Source organism: Acanthaster planci, linkage group LG08 (assembly GCF_054643075.1).
Source record: "Acanthaster planci isolate LZ-2023a linkage group LG08, COTS_SCS, whole genome shotgun sequence".
NCBI lineage: Eukaryota > Metazoa > Echinodermata > Asteroidea > Valvatida > Acanthasteridae > Acanthaster > Acanthaster planci.
This window is the reverse complement of record NC_141784.1, coordinates 19,832,977-19,849,842: the sequence shown is the minus strand read 5'-3', so window position 1 is coordinate 19,849,842 and position 16,866 is coordinate 19,832,977. Positions and strand designations below refer to the sequence as shown.

The following is a 16,866-nucleotide window of genomic DNA, read 5'->3' as shown; positions in this document are numbered from 1 at the left end:
CACTAATGCGCAGAACTCAGAATGCGCTTATCTCTTAAAAATCTGTCTGCGGGGTTTCAACACCTTTGTACCGAAGAGAACAATTTTGTGCATCCCACACCACGTGATGGCATTGAGCAAATTGAACGACATCCAGTATATACGGAGCGCTGTTTTTGTTGCTAAAGTGCAAGGTTGCATGCTTAATGAACTGGACATCTGAACACGTGCTAATAACAGATGGCTCCCTGACGAAAGGGAAATTTTGTTTTGAAGAAAAGCACCTCGTTAGTTTTGTGCACATCTTTATAATCAATTGGAAACAGCGCCTGCGGAAATCCAGAATTGTCGCCTTTCCAGCGCTGAGACGCTGAATGTCCCATTATACGGGTTTTATTTCCGCATCACAGTTGATCGATGTTTGATCGCTTTGCCTACTGAAGTCCGTTGAGACTCCTCGCGGATTTGACCTCACCTGGCTTATCCCTCGTGCAATGCGAAGAATATTTCCAACGCTTCGAGTTGTCACTTTTGAAAGTCGTCAGACTACCCCTACCCCCCCCCATCCCATGCTGGCGTCTTTCTCTCCAGCTCTTTCAGTCCCGTTTCAACGAAAGGACAAAGTTTTTTAATAAGCAATTCGCACAAACTGTCAAAAAATCACTCTTTCCAGATGAGACATTTAATAACAGAAAAGCACATATGTCAAGATGCCATGATTGGTTTTGGGAGGGGCGACTTGAGCAAACATGAATTGCCAAATAAAGGACACACTTCCTGAGTTTTTCTTCTGCATGCAAAATTCCGCATTCCTCTGGATTATTACACAGACTAAAAGTTCAGTGCTTGCCTATTTCTTGGTTGCGAATGTTTTGTTTTGCTCAACAGGGGATACCTCGTTGTGCATCCGGAATATTTCCGGCCGGGAACCGAGGAGCACATCAGTGTCACCATCTTTGAGCCGAGCCAGCCCATCACCGTCCAGGCTAGGTTAGTCTTCAAGAACGAAACGATTGCATCTACGGAACTCACCATCGTGGGTAAGGGCACAAAACTTCATGATCTTTCCCAAAATTTTCATGTACAATTTAGCAAACAGTAGTCGATGTGATGAAACTTCTAAAAGAGGAGGAGTGAATATCCTCACAGTTTGTTCGGGATGTTTTGTGAAAACATTCGATGCCGCCACAAAAAAGGGAGTCGTTGCACCCACAATATCCCACATGGCCTATAGTGGATGAAGCATTGGGTCATGATTTTACTCAACCCCTTCCCTAACGATCGAACTGTGTCTGGTTCACACTTTGGAGTGCCCAGATAAGTTGGTTTGAAGCGGAAGCCTTAGTGTGTCTTTCGTAACGCGCGATAAGTCCCACTCCAAATAAGAGAAAACCGACTGGGCTTAATCTGAGACCACTTCACTCGAACAAATAAACTGCTAAGCTGGTGATGACTGTACAGGTTGGGTCTCATGATGATTTTCAACGGATTTATACCCGAGGTTTGCCGCGGCCTCAGAGTATAATGCGCATACATTTATAATCTTATTTGCACAGCCGAATGTTTGTGTGGTCTCTCGATTTAGTTTGCGATGATAAACGAAACCAAGGACGCTTGTGCCACTTTTGCCATTACGGACCTCCTGTGAAAGCACAGTTTCGTCAAACGCCGATGATTTCTCATCAGACCCACTTGCGTAGAAACCGTTTTCATTTCCCGTCATATTTGTACTTTTTCACCAGCATCGCAAAATCCGATCCTGTGGCTCCGTGTGCGAAGTTCACCCAGTGCTCGTTATGTTGCCTTGGCAACATAGCGGTGTATTTATTTTTTCTGGGGCCTTTTTTTCCCTTTAGCTCTGGTTCTGTTATTGAGAGAAAGGTCCAGTGTTCCGTTACATGTAGCAGGGTACACGGGGAGTTCAGCTCAGCTGTCACATCGTGTCAGATTGCCGGGGAGTTGAGGCCCGGTGACATTGACCTCTCGAGGTGCCACCGTGCCTCGTGGTGCGGATCAGCCCACATCCTTCAGCTGTGCGAGTACCCTCAGGTGGTGGGCCCAGGACTAAACCACGAGGTTGCTGCACTTACCTGACCAAAGTGGGCTGCGTTTATTAGATGCTCGAGCAACAGTGCCGATCTGTTGCCTGCCGCGTTAAAAGCTCGTCTTTGTCTTGGAAAACAGTATTTTACTTCGCGGTTATTGAAGAGTATACCTTTTCATCCGAAGTGAAAGCGGTTGTAATGACTATCTGAAGAAAACGAAGATTTTATTAAGAACTAAGATTAAATTCTCAAATTTGACATTCACTTTGTTTTAGCCAGAAGGCAGTTACACACAAACGATAAACATTAACGTTATTCGAAACGACAGTGAAAATGAATTTGTCAATACGAAAACTTTGAATTCCACGTTGACCACAGAGAATTCGAAACGTCTTTACTAAACTAAAGGGGAAACTTCCAGATTCTTTTATCAAGATTCAACCAACAGATCTGTTGCCTGCGTCTAATTTTTTTTCATAAATATGGAAAACAGCTAATCTAGCCACACACAGTATTCATTAAATTTGTTTGTATTCTGTCTGGGAGAATTTTTGACTTGCGTTCAGAACCAGGAGGGTAACGAAACGAGGGCCAACCCCCCCCCTCAAAAAATTGCGTTGCTTAACAATAAATAAAAGGCAAAGTTTTGGTCTGTTTCGTGTCCATTTTTCAAAAAGCGTATCAAAACCCAAAATCTAGCATCCCCCTCAGAAAGGCCATAAAAGGCTTCATGAAAAAAGTCACATTTTTCGGCCCCTCGCCCAACAAAATGAAACAAGTTGCCCACCCTCCGAAAATCTAGTGTTTTGCTTTCTAATTCTATGTCTTAATGTGAAGTTTCTGGAATTTGTCTTTCACCTTACTTAAACAGTTGTCTTCTTCCCCTTCTTACGTAGGTAAAGGAAAGCTGAAGCTGCAGGTCAGTAAAAAATGTTTTCCTTGGATCCATCAACGCTAGTTTGAAGTATGTAGTCTCAGACTTTGGACTCGTCTTAACTGTAGGCCTGTATTAACTAGGTGTGTCCGGGCATTTCGGACATTTAGTTCAGAACCAGAACATGTAATATGCTTTAAGTATGTCCTGGACTGAGATTTCGTTGCCAATTTGGACAACCTCTTTCCAAATCCAGACTTAAAACCTTGATTCCTCATTCCCCTTTTCCTTGTAGTTCAGATTATTCTAAATACTGCACAGGCGCAGTCTTTTCCGATTATTATTTGGGATGACGTCATTGTAACGCTTCCTAACAGCATCATTGTCGTCCTTCACTTTTTCTTACTGGAAACCGCAAAGTTGTCATTTCGCTTTAAATTCATCTCAGCGCGCGTTCCCTAGTCACGTTTCTTGAAACTGTTACCGAAAGCCCCAAATTAGCCCTCCCCCCTGCCTGGGGCTGTTGTCAGAGGCGAAGCCTGCATTGTGAACTTCTCGCAGTCTAAGAAAGACCAATGTTTACTTCAATCAGCGGTACTTAAAGGGGATTCCAGCTCATCGAAGGAGATGCTTTGCCGCGGCGCATCTTTGGCAATTGTCCCAGTTTTCTGCAGAGAGCCCAGCTTCAGGACTGCTCAGCCTCCGGCCTTGTTTGTTCGTTTGTGTGTATCGCGCAGTGTCAACGCCCGTTAGTTTTCGGAATCATTAGTGACCGTGTCATTCAGCTTCAGAAATTGACTCGAATAGACGTAATTTTGGTTCCAAGAGTATGTCATTAATTGCTTAAAGTCGTGGACTCGTGTATGACTCGGCAAATAGGCATATACACCGACTTTTATAAACACAGCTCCAAAGCTCTTAAAGTGTAGCTTCAACGATTTTTCTTCGACACAATTTTTTTTGCACCTTTGCACTTTTCTTCAGTGTATGAATACTCTTACACACCTGTTTGGTTTAATGAATTGTAAAGTGCACACTTTTAAACGATCAAAATTATTCGTGTTTTCCCGGACAGCTGAGGGCACTTTTGCTGTGAAGTCATCTAGGCATAGGAAAGACATGGTTCAATGTATGGGTATTTCTGTTCAAACTGAAAAGTTTGAATGTTACTAACTTAAAACATTTCTGAGAAAGGGATTGATGGTTTCTTATTGCCATGCTCATAAACAATAAAAAATCAGCAAAGAACAGAAAACTTAGTCCAGGAAATTCTACAAAAACGCGTACTTTTCTGTGTACAAAGCAATGTAACCTTGAGGTTCCTTCCTCATTACAGTTTGCTCATGAATGTGGAAAGATACTTACGACACTTTTAGACGCTCTGTATGGTTATAAAAATAGAAAGGGCAAAAGCTCACTTTTTTCTCGGAAAATCTACACTCTGTAATTTGACGTAGTAAAGCCAATGGATCACATGTATGTAGAACGTAGAAGATATTACTTTGATTTAAAATAATATTAACTTAAGTTTACCTGTTTTATTTATGTTCCTCGTCGTCAGAAAATGTCATCATTTATTTGAATGTTCCGAGCAAAACTACGAAAAGTTTTCCCGCCATATTCCTTTTGATGTAAACCATAGTCCACCAACCGAGTGAATAATAGTCGTTCCTCCCATCGTCATGATGCTGCGGTGAGAAAGGTCCTTTACACTTAACCTTTATTTCTCTCTTGGTACACTTTCAGGTACCAAGTGGTGTTAGAGGAAGGATAACGCTTGAGGTTTGCGGTAACTGTGAAATTGGTGCCACTGGCTACCACTTCAAGAACTCCACAGATGTGGACGTTTCAGACAAGGGCACTTCGGTGTTTATTCAAACCGATAAGCCGGTCTATAAGCCATCGCAAAGAGGTAGGTATACGGTTCCCCGGACGGTGAATAAAAATCAGGGATAGGGGGCCCTTAGTGGTAAACTTAAAGCAATAGTGTGCCCATGCGCTGGGATTGGAAAACGAGTTTAAGGTCTGGGTACGTACAGCCGATATAACCCTGTCTACTTCATCTAGCCCACAATTCCATACACGCACACACAATACACGGGCTATCTTCCCTAGATAGCACTAAACAACTCATATTGTGGTTTTCGCCAAAGCAGCAACTGCAGAAGGAGTTTCTTCAGCAGATGCAAGCCTGCAAATGTCTCTTACCTTGGGGAATCCTACAAGACACTGAGGCAGCCCAGAAATGTTGCCGAAAATGACAGTGGGGAGTGGGTGTTTGAGCTTACTTGAGCTATCTCCGGTAGATAGCAGCTTATGGCGTGGCTTCCAGTTGGTCAATACAAAGCATCTTTGTGAGCTATCTTCAGTAGATAGCTTGAATGTCCCCCAAGCCTCTCTAGATACAGATTTTGTCCAATGTCCCTTTACTATAGAATCCCAATGTAAGTTATATCTCTTACAGCGTTTTACTCACTATTGATGATTGGAAGATTGATTGAATTACTTGAATAGGTACTTTTCTCCGATAGCCTGACAGACTTGTACCCGCTATGACAGTTAGGTGTGCTGTGAACTGCAAACCTGGTGATGAGCCAGTGTTTTATTTTGTGCAAAAAACTTAGCCACATGTAAATAACAAAATAAAATAGTGAAAGTGCGTACGTTCTGGGCACATCTTGGTAGTACCATAATAGAGACTGCCTTCCAAAGTGTCTCTTCAAGAGTTTATCGGCTATCTTCAGTAGAAAGCACACCCAAAGGTATCTTGGTCAAAGGAATAATTAGTTATATCTGTTCATCCAGCAGCACGTTTAGTGCCAATTACCGGATGAAGTGACAATTAAGGAGGCAATGAAGAAATGTTGAGTTTTAGAGGTGGGAGGAAAACCCAAGATAAATATTCCAGGGGAAGCACACGGAATCAGACAGGGACCGAAACCCTGCAGTCCACATGCTGATCCAGGTGGGATTTGAATTCGGATTACAGAGGTGGAAGGCAAGGAAAGAGCCACTACACCAACCTGACTCCCTGAATATAGTAGTCCATTTTTTTTTAGATATGAAATTCAATGTAAAGTACCTGTTGCTTTGTTTCTCCACCTGTTTCCAGTTTTTATCAACTTTATTATGACGGGGCCGGATCTTAGACCTAAGAATGAAAAGGTAGGAATGTCTGTAAAATTGATTGTGTCAACTTCATCGATTAGATTTGTTTAGATTATACTTTCTCAATGAATCTTACCTTATGATGGGTAGTTTGTACTCAAGCATGTCAAAAGGCGCATCATACATTTTTTCGAAGGCAGCTAGGTTTTGTTTCATTGCTGTTATTGCAGATGCTGGCATATATTGTGGACCCCCAAGGATCGAGAATGATACAGTGGAGAAAACTTCAACCACTGTGCTGTGGTAAGGGAATTGTTTGCTACCTTGTTTTCTTGTTTCCATATTACTGTGCAGCATAAAGGTCACATGCTTATGAGGAATGTGACCTTGACAGAAATTACCAATGGCCAAGTGTCATTTGCATAGGATTTTAAAATATGTACATGTATGTGCCTCTCTCCGTATAAACACCTTGCTTATTTTTTGTGAAAGAGTCTTGGAGTGTATCAAATTAAAGTCCATTTGACAATGTGTCAAGAACATCACTCTAGAGCAGAAGTTTATCACATAAACACAGAGCTGCTTGTTTATCACCTGTTCTCACAAATCACCTGAAAGTGTCTGGTATTTGTCCCGTTGCATGTGTATCTCTCAATCCTTGGGAAAAACACTCAAAAGCATTGGTTGTCAACGGAAGCTCTTTTGCCTTAGCCCACCTCATTGCATGTAATACCATTGGCTGGCTGGTGGGGTCAGATGTGATTAGCGTTTCATATAAAAAAGTGATACCACTTCTGAGTGTTTACATTTAGAGTTTATAAACAAAACTGTACTTTCTCTGACACTGGGCATTAGATTCTTGCTAGCCCAGATATATGTTGCTGGCCTACTTTTGAAATCACTTTGTCGTCACATAATTGCATGTTACGTCGGGACATTTTCATAAATCATTTTGGTAGAGTGGCTGGTCGGAAATATGGGGTTTGGGGCATCGTGTGATCATGTTTTTTTTAATTGAAGTGGTCATTTTAAATATCTCGTTTTCTACTTACGAGATATTTCAAACTCTCAGTTGTATCTCTACATTTGATGTACTTTACAGCAATCGATAAAACTACCTGTATGTGTTTAACATATGTCATGCCACTTTTTTCTATTCCCAGGTATAATCAACACCAGCTTTCCATTGTCAGATCAGCCAATGCTTGGCGAGTGGTCCGTCTATGCTGAAGTGCAAGGCCACACATACAATAAAACATTTGAGGTTCAAAAATATGGTAAGTACAGTGCCACTTGCCCTCAGTTAATTTTATGGTCATACAAAAGGTTCCTACTTTTGCTTGTGTATTGCAACAGACATGACGAGCCAGTTTGATACAGTTTAACAGCGCGTACACAAAATGAAGGATGTGATAGATTATAATTGGTTAATAATAAACATGCATGTGAAAGATCTGCCATCTCAGCATGGTGGGTCACCAAGTGCCAAGCACTAAACGTATTCAAGCTGGCTTGCATAATTTAAGAAAAATGTGTTCAAACATTGTTTGGCTGTTTTTCCTCTAGCTTACTTTTTAACCATGTTGTACTTGTTTGTGACAGTGTAAATTATCATGTGAAACTTGATACTTTTCTTCGTAGTGAATCTTTTTTTTTTAAAAAAGAAACAGACACTTCTTCAAAAAAGTCAAATCATCACCAATTTCGTTAAATGGTAAGATAATTCCTCAACAAAAAATGCTCCCATCTGTGACTTAATGTTGATGAAATTGAAGGAAACACGTCAAACTTACAGCTTTTTTTTAGAAGATAGCTAATTTAAAATATTTATCAGATGGTTTAATTCTCGTAGACTTGTAATTCCATCTCAGCAGTTGTTTCCTTCTAGGAGAAAAAACAACTTGATTAGGGCGTATTTCAGATTTCATGAGATAGTTTAACACCAGGACACGCATCCCATGAAAATTGGTCTCGACACACATGGAAAGTTTTCTGGCAAAAGAAAAGTCTTGTCTCATCTTGACACTTAAGAGAAAAATATCCAGTGCCATCCCAAGTCGTCCCTCGTTTTGTTAATTTCCTACTGGATACGGCTCATTTCCTTCTCTAATTATCAAGGAAACATTTTCGACCCTCCAAGCAGTCAGAGAAAATACCGACAAACACTTGTGTCACCCTACGCGATAAACAGCTTTATGTAACAACATTTCCGTGGTTGCCATTCGCTTAAGTGAGCTGCACCTCAGAGTAGTCAAGATGCGAAAAATTGAGCAGATGCCAGCCGTGGTCAAAGACCTTGTTTATCAGATTTCTGATCGCATGTAGTGGGGAAATTATTGTAATGATTTTAGTTTCCAAAAGAAGAACTGACGATTTGTCAGTTGGTGTTTTCACTTGCAAAGTTGTGATTTTCCTCGAGAAAATCATGCCAGGAAATCAATGGTGTTTTTTTTTCAAATTTTACCTTGACTCATCTTAGAACAATCATCATAGAAGAAATTTTGACCGGTTTCTGAGGTTGTTAATATATTTCTTTCACATTGAAGACTTGATAATGATGCTTGGTTTATAACACAAAATTTGCATCTTCATCCATTTTTCAGTTTTTTTTTCAAATACTGAAATTAAAATGAATAAGATTCAAATATCTCTAAAGATTCTGTTCATAATCTGTTTCTTGTATTCTTTTCAAGTGATTATAATAGGAGATTGCATGAGCTTTCTTCACATATTATGTCTTCTTTTGGATTATTGAGTTGAGTTTTCTGTTAATCCCCTTCTAACATCTATTCGCTCGTGTGTAATTTAATTCATGTACTCTCGCAGTTTTTTTACACTATTACAGCAGATGAAAAAAGAGTTCAAAAGATTTTAGAAAGAATTTTACCTGATACCTCACATGACTGCACCCATCCCTTGAAAGTTCTGTTAAAATGTAGGTGGTAAAGCCAGGGAGGAAGGACGCAAACCCCTGGTAATTTGCCTTGCCAGAGAACTGGTCGAACATCTGGCTTGTTTCAGCATTGCGGAAGAGCTGTCATTGAACCACTTTGTTTTTGGTGGTTATCACAAATGACAGAAGAAACCTGTCCATTATGTTAGAGCTTAGGTGTAGATCTCAACAGCTGGTCTTCCAGCTCAGCACTTGTAAATAATGTTGAAAGCTTTTAAGTGACAACTGACACTTTGGATTACTTTGGAAGGCACATAGTTATTACTTTGAATTTTAGACATTGTGAACTTTGACTGATTGTCAGGTTAACTTGAATGGTGCAAAAATGTCAGTGACATTTCTCAATGTATTTGTTGTGTTTATTTCAGCTTGTAATGTATTGCCTCTTTGCTCTTAAATCAAAGTGTCAACTTTTTGATGTCCATTGTTACAGTTATGATTTCAACTATCAACAATTTTCGAAGGTCGAGGGGTTAATATAGAGGTTTTCTTATTTTTTTCAGTTTTACCCAGATTTGAAGTAATTATTGAACCACCCAGCTACATAGCAGACATCACAAAGTGTACGGAAGCTATAGTTAGAGCGAGGTGAGTGACATGCTGCAATATGTTCTAGTGAAAAGAAGAGAAAGCTTCCACAACAGGAGTTTGGGTCATTGACCTCCAAGGCCAATGTGCCACTTTAAATAAGGACCATATGTTTTCTCTTGTTGCTGTTCCTTTCAAAGGTCGCACAACTATAAAGTGAAAGCCATAAAATATGATTCATGCAAACAGGTTTGTCATTCATCAGAGTTTTCAAGCTCAAATGTCACTCCAGGGAGATCTTATGTTCTCAGCAGATGCATTATTTTTAATGCTTAAAACCCAGTTCAGTGTGTTCAACGAACAGTTGTACTTTAGTCACGTCACATACCACCTCATCTTCGTATGATTAATCAAACATCACATAAGTTTGTTTTAGAACCAGTAACTTAATTAAGCTGTACCCAAATAGTAGGCCTACATTGTTGTTTAGAAATTTGACAGAAGATTGACCCGATCACTGATGGAAGATAGCCGCTGTCTGAATGGGGACCATCAATTGATCTGGGTCTACAGCACCTGTGTCATATTATGTAAATACTATTGAGTTGGTCTCAAGTCTTGGACCTTTTAATCTTTGTTCCAAAGTCACCCCCTTGTGTCTCAGCCCAGCTGATGTATTTATTTTTCCAACCAGTGCAAAGTTATGATGTTTTTGTCAACAACCGGACATGAAAGAATGCCGAATGTCTCTGTTGAAGCTTGACAGCTGTTGAACTTTGAGGCAAGGGTTCAGACAGTTTCTGAACTGTGAAACAGTTACTCTGTATGTGGATTTCATGATGCTCAGTTGTTGACAAAGGGTTGACAAATTTCATGAAATGAGTTTACTATAGTCAGAGCTAATTTGGAACCAGCATATTGGAGATCAAAAATAAGTTGCCAAAATGTTTATCTCACCATCTCCACATATTTCTAAATAGCTTTTGCAAAGGGGTGAAGAATTACTATTTACCACACGAAATCGGAGGTTGTGCTTAAAATGGTCTTGGCAGCACATAGCCTCATGCATAAAAATGGGGATGTCTTTTGTCAAAGAAGATTTAACAATATGTGAGAGTTCTAATTGATTGAGCTATTTCTTATCTGTTCCCCCCAAAAAAGGATTGTGTTAAGTAGCAAATCGTAATCATACCATTGCCGTTGAGAAAAAAGTTGGGTAGTTCAGTTGGTTGATAACAGTGGAATTTTCAAGAATAAATCCCTGCATACTATGGCCCATTTTGCCTAGGCCTATGTACAACTGACTGTAAAGTTCTGTATACAAGGACTTGCACCTGTCAGTATTTATCTTGTAGAGTCTGATTTACCCAAGGATGACAAGTCGTAGCCTGTGGAGTTCCTTGAACAATTTCATGAAGGACAAACAGATTTATTCCCATTCATGATTTATTTTATAAGCATATTTTTCCAGACTTTTTCAAGCATGTTTTTATTTAGATATTTCCTCAGCTTTGAGCTATACTTGTCCTATACTGATTGCATAATACCGTAGGTATAAATCTTAATTATATGATTCAGTGTACGTGTAATTGGGGCAAGGTTTTATTTAACCTTTCTTTTTTCCAAAAGTGGGTAGTTCTGTGTCTTTGCAGACTTTTAACTTTTAGAATTTCATTCAAAATAAGGTCACAAGGCTAAATGTTCAGCCCATAGTTGCTCGTTGATTGGATGATGATTTGCATATTTTTTAGTTTGCTTCTCCAAGTGCTAGATCTCTACTCCTGAGGGGTTGCAGGGAATGATAGATATCACATGTTCAGTTCACATATTTATTGTCATGTCCTGACAAAGAAAACAATCTGATTTCCTAGTTGTTGTTATCATGAGTGTGAACTGTCAGTTGTATCATTCAAATCTTACTTTGTTCCACACTTAGTAATTAAGACGAAGACAAGAGGCTTTACTATTTGGCATTGTAGCTTTTTGTCTGCTCTCTTTCCAGGTATCTGTTTGGTAAGCCAGTGCAAGGCAAGATGTCTATCAACATGAATCTCCATGGACTTGGTTATTACAATGACTACATCGGGGAGAACAACTACATGTTTATGGATGTGAGAACTGTTTTTGAGATATATAGGATTTATTTCTAACTCACACTTGGTGCCAACAAGGCAGGAGTCACTTGAAAAGTGCCTGATAATGCTGGATACTATGACATACGATATAAATTCCACAAAACTTTTACAAAAGCCTTCTGTCATGCATGTACATGTATTATATCTCATGACCCCCAAATTCACCCTTTTTGCCTTGCTTTTAACCGTAAATAATTTTTTCAATAAGATTTGAACATTTTTTCCTCAGTCTAGGTTAAAGTGTGCTTGACATTTTAATTCCCTGAAATTTGCCACAAGAACGTATACATGTGGATTTACTTTGTTATTGCCCAGAAGAATATATTTAAGAACCTGTTTCTGTTTCATCTATTCTATTGCTGTCTTTGTGGACAGTAGTTCTGTTGGTAAGTGCCTTTAATTTTTTTAAAGTGGGCACTGTGTGTTGTAATGTAGAGGTGTCCTTTTCTGGCAATGAATCACGTACAAAAACAGTTGTGAGAGTTGTAGATAAAAACTACACAGTTAGATTCAAAGGGAGTTTGTAGATAGATCCATTGGACACCTCTACATTTATAATGTGTTTGGGTTAAATACTTTATTCCACCTTTGTTTCTTTAATTCTTTTTTATTTTATGATATTGCTAAAATATGACCATTTTGGTATAATTGGTACTTCCTAATACCCTACCCACTCCTCAAAAGTAGTGCTTCTCGAAAAGAGTTTGTCCTTGGCATGTTGGTGTATCATTCTAAATAGTCATGTTCCCATCTCTTCCCAGTACTGGTACACTGATGCTAATATTTTCAATCTAAGCAATTTTGCTTCTAACGATGCTGCTTTTTTTTTTTCAAAAACCAGATTGATGGCTCGGCCAAGTTCAACATTTGCATTAGTGACCTCATCACCTCCCCCCTTAAGAACCACTTCCGGGGCATTGTTCACATCGAGGCCAGTGTGACAAGCAACGACGGCAACGTGTTTGTGGCCACGGATGACTCCTGTCTTGTGCAGAAGCAGTTGGTGTCCCTGGAGTTCTCCAAAGACTCCAGGAAGCATTACAAGCCAGGACTTCCCTACTACGGCAGGGTAATCATTGTCGAAAGGAAGCATTGGCGTCAGTAATTCATTCCATGTCTGAATTTACCATGCACAAGTCAAAAAGTCTTTTGCTAACATTGAAAGGAAACTGGGCTGCATGGTAACTTTACATTTTACACCTTGAACCAGTGAATACATGTATATGCATCAGGGTTTCCATGGTTACATTATCATTTGAGGAAGATTTTAAGTTTCACAGCTGGCTAAGATATGCAAGGTGAATCTGGAACTTGAAAAACACACCCCAATTTTTGTTGCATTTTCATGATTTTGTCTTATTGAATCTCATCTTTTACTGCCTGTGTTCACTTTTTAAATAAATCTACTTAATTTTTTTAAGGTTTTGCTGTACTATCCCGATAAAAGCCCTGCCAATAATGTTACCGTGGAGATAGTGGCAGAGGTGAAGCAAGACCCAGTCTTCTCCAAGAACTTTGTCTCAAGCAATGGTGTTGTGGACATTTCTATCCCATCTCTGCCACCAGTTTCTGGGCATGTTTGGATCAATGTGAGTAAATAGCTGAATGCCCTTGGAAAATTCCGGAAGACCGATATACCATATGCACTTCAGTGGAGAAAAGGGAAGAAATTTGACCCTAGGTGTAGTTTTTCTTCTCCACTCTCCTTGAAGGGTTTAAAAAGTTATGTAGAAAACAAACAAACGAACATGAGAATTTTTGTGAATTTTGTTGACATTTCATTATTCTTTAGACAAAATGCAAATGAATTTAAAATATCTTCATAAGAAATTGGTCACCACAGTGTAGCGATGTGTATTATTTTAGCGGCTCTAGCCAAAACCGTGCCTTTCTAACACTCTGCTTCAAAAGCTTTCCTTCCTTACTGCAGGTATAACAATGTTAATAAGCAACAGTTAATTTGTTAACTCACATGGTTAATATTTCTCTTGACAATTGACATAGGCCAAGGTGATAGCCATTGATGGCAAAGATGCCGGAGATACGTACTTCTCCCACTATCTGTCTCTTGGGAGCTGGTACTCGCCCAGTGAGTGTCACCTGCTTCTCCGCAGCCTTCAAGAGAACATCAAGGTGGGGAATGACATTTAGATTTCATTAACCTACTCCAAGTCAGTTTCACCACTTTCAGTTTCTCTGACATTTAACCTTTTAGTCTCATTCATCACAACTTCCTGAGAATCATACGTATTAAGCAGTCTCAGGAATATTTCTGGATGTTGAGAGAGCATTTTAAAAACATTTTAAAGTTCCTTATTTTTTTTCTTTAAATAAGATCATACGAATGAATCTTAGTTCAGCTCTTAAGACTGATGGTTCTTACATAGGTGTAGTTAATAGGTCGAGTTGGGCACCTGCAAAGCTCTAGCTCCCTCGGAGAGGTTAAGTTATTTTTGGAGGTTGCTTTTGATGAATGAGTCAATCTGGGAACCAGCTGTAAGAGTCAGGGAACCACCTCAGCCATAATGTAACTGTATGTTTTTCAAATTTTCAGGTCGGCGATACAGCAGTCATAGGGGTCCAGTCTACTTGCCCCTGCAATTTTACAATGCATTACGAGGTGATGTCAAGGGGGAACATTGTGACATCTGGACTGCACGATGCCATGCTACGCAGCAGTAGTGGACGCAATGATGGCAGTCGTCGAAGACGCTTCAGCAGCCACCCTCTTGTTGATCAGTTCATGGCAGAAACAGGTACATGTACTTGGAGTGGCCGATTGCATGGGGCTGTCAAATTACATAGCAAAAATGCAGTACCAGCAAAGTGCCCTGCGATGCACTCTACTTGTTTTCAGCTAGGCCTATTTGTTGTGCAGCTAAGAAATTTACTAACTGGTAGCTTCTTTTTCTAAGTCCAATGAAAGTTGGCAATGCCTTTCAAAAAAAGATTCGTGTGCTTTTAACTTTATTTTAGATATACGCATGAATGATGGAAGAGGTAGTTATTGTGTATTAGCAGAAACTTAAGTAATGGCATAACTAGGACACCATTGATTTCTACCATTGAGCTTGCCCACTTCCTGAGTACTTCTGTTTGGTATGTGGCCTGGCCTTTTATCGGCAAACTCATCCTACCAGCTCCCAGATTCCAGGCAGGAAGAATTCTCACCCTCTCCAAAAATGTATCCCCTTTCATTGGCAGCAGGTGGTGAATCAGATTCCGGGAGCTGTCGCACCACCTTCCAGTTTGAGGTGACCCATGCCATGGCTCCTTTAAGCCACCTGCTGGCCTACTACATGAGGGGGAATGATGAGGGTGTGGCTGACACCATTGTGATCTCAGTGGAACCCAGCTTTGAAAATGAGGTAGGTTCAACATGTAGAATTGCACACTCTATTATATTAACGGTTGACGGTGCTTTGTGATGATTCCCCTGTGTAGAACGAGCTGTATATCTACTAATTGATGTGCATTTGGTTCAAAGTACATGTTGGTGATTTTCATTGGAATGTGCACAAATTGTTGTATCTTGTAAACCGGAGGAACAGAGGGGCAGTTGATCGTCAGTAGCTTCTATAAGGGACCTCCAGAAAGAAGCCCAACTTGGGAAGACAAAAAAACCCCTCTTGATTTGGTTGTGTTTCCACTATTCAGCTGTCTGTTGCTTGAATTTTGGTGTCAGTGTTAAATTTAATGTTCTGAATAACAGCTTTGTCAGTACGTCTAGTGAAGGTAAACTTGGCCCTTGTTTCTTGCCAAATCAGGTCAAGGTTCAGATGGCCAAGAATGAGACCCTACCAGGCTCAAAGATGAGGATGATGATCAGTGCCAAGCCAGGCTCCTGCATATGTGTGGCCTCTGTCGACCAGAGTGTCCAGTTGCTACGCCCTGGTTACCAGGTCACGACAGAGAAGGTGAGTGCTCAGCAGGTGTTTTTTTCAAACCCCGCTGATGTCTCTGGCTGTGGTGTCACACTTCAACATTGTGACTTAAAAGCCCTGATTCGAGACTCATTGGCCTGATGTGGCTGTGCTATAAGAAGCAATTTTCATTTGATTCCCAAAGTTCTGCAAATAATTGGGAGTCCGAAGCCAAAGACTGAAACGAAGATGGGATTTGGAAAACAGACTGTGTATGTGCACGACTAAAGGCTCTTGTTTTGAACAAGATTTTCTGACCTGAACAAAGTATCCCTTAACGTGTAATGCTTTACCCAGAATGACCAGATTATCTCTCATGGTCCTGTCAAAACTCAAAGAGAAATTGGTTGAGTTCAAGAATATCACAGACTGTGTGGTTTAGGAGTCAAAAAAGTAACATTATATTATAAGGAGTTGACTTGTCGAGAACTGTGATCACAGGCCATGGTGCCACAGTCAATTTGGGTCACGTCTTGCCCGTGACATTTGTATTTGTGTCCTTGAGCAGGATATTGTCTCTCTCTACACTTAGGAGCACATGAAGTATGTAGAGGTTCTGTAACTGGAATGCTGACTCGATTGCCCACAGAAAAAAATTATGAAACTCCTTAGCATAGGAAGTATTTGCCTAGCTAAAACAGGCTACTAGCATCAATGCATATTTAGTGTTTTCAACTCATTTTTTGCGAAGCAGTTTCATAATATCATAAGCAAACTCCCCATGGAGTCCAGAGTAATTTAAGAGAGATTTCTCTCAAAATCTGGGATCAGGCTTGATGGAAGGGTCTCCTGGACGTGGTGAACTGTTCAGGACAAATATCACGCCTTTTTGTTTAATGTTTATATCTTTGTGTATGATTTCAGATCTTTGCTGAGATGGAAAACTATGACATCACCGAGGATATATCAGCGGAGACAACGTGGTGGGGGGGAGCTTTCCGGCGGCGTAAACGGTCAACGATGTGGATGCGCTCCAGGGATGCTAACTTTGCATTCAGGGTAAATTTTGGCAATATTACGAAAAAAGAGTAAAATTAACATGATGTTGTTTTTCTGTTATTGCAATTAAGGATCATCATGAAGGAAGAGGTGGAAAAGGTGGGATATTATTTTGAAGGAAATAATAATTACCAGTGTTTGCTTCTTAAAGTTACACCTTAAGTTACACCCAACAGGATCAGATCTCAGCACTATTAGGCGTCTGTTCCTGTTTTTGTACTTTGCTTCGGAAATGGATGATATAGAACTTGACCTCTTGACCATGCAAGGGAATAAAGGCCAAATGATGTGTGTTGAATGAGTTACAAACTGTGAAAGATTA

General features: G+C 40.1%; 1 protein-coding gene across 2 annotated transcripts in view; it reads left to right on the top strand.

The window, feature by feature from the left end:
* The window catches only part of cpamd8 (C3 and PZP like alpha-2-macroglobulin domain containing 8), a 36,748-nt gene that overhangs the window by 1,589 nt on the left and 18,293 nt on the right, over positions 1 to 16,866 (top strand). Inside the window, exons 2-16 of one of the 2 annotated variants that reach the window (XM_087140096.1) lie at positions 868 to 1,019; positions 2,921 to 2,943; positions 4,645 to 4,810; positions 6,011 to 6,063; positions 6,237 to 6,309; positions 7,170 to 7,283; positions 9,463 to 9,547; positions 11,490 to 11,598; positions 12,464 to 12,691; positions 13,044 to 13,211; positions 13,627 to 13,755; positions 14,177 to 14,378; positions 14,830 to 14,990; positions 15,390 to 15,539; positions 16,410 to 16,544. In XM_087140096.1, the coding sequence (XP_086996222.1) occupies positions 868 to 1,019; positions 2,921 to 2,943; positions 4,645 to 4,810; positions 6,011 to 6,063; positions 6,237 to 6,309; positions 7,170 to 7,283; positions 9,463 to 9,547; positions 11,490 to 11,598; positions 12,464 to 12,691; positions 13,044 to 13,211; positions 13,627 to 13,755; positions 14,177 to 14,378; positions 14,830 to 14,990; positions 15,390 to 15,539; positions 16,410 to 16,544 (1,948 nt within the window). Of the gene's footprint in view, positions 1 to 867; positions 1,020 to 2,920; positions 2,944 to 4,644; positions 4,811 to 6,010; positions 6,064 to 6,236; positions 6,310 to 7,169; positions 7,284 to 9,462; positions 9,548 to 11,489; positions 11,599 to 12,463; positions 12,692 to 13,043; positions 13,212 to 13,626; positions 13,756 to 14,176; positions 14,379 to 14,826; positions 14,991 to 15,389; positions 15,540 to 16,409; positions 16,545 to 16,866 lie in introns of both variants that reach the window. The other variant, XM_087140095.1, reaches the window with a different exon arrangement.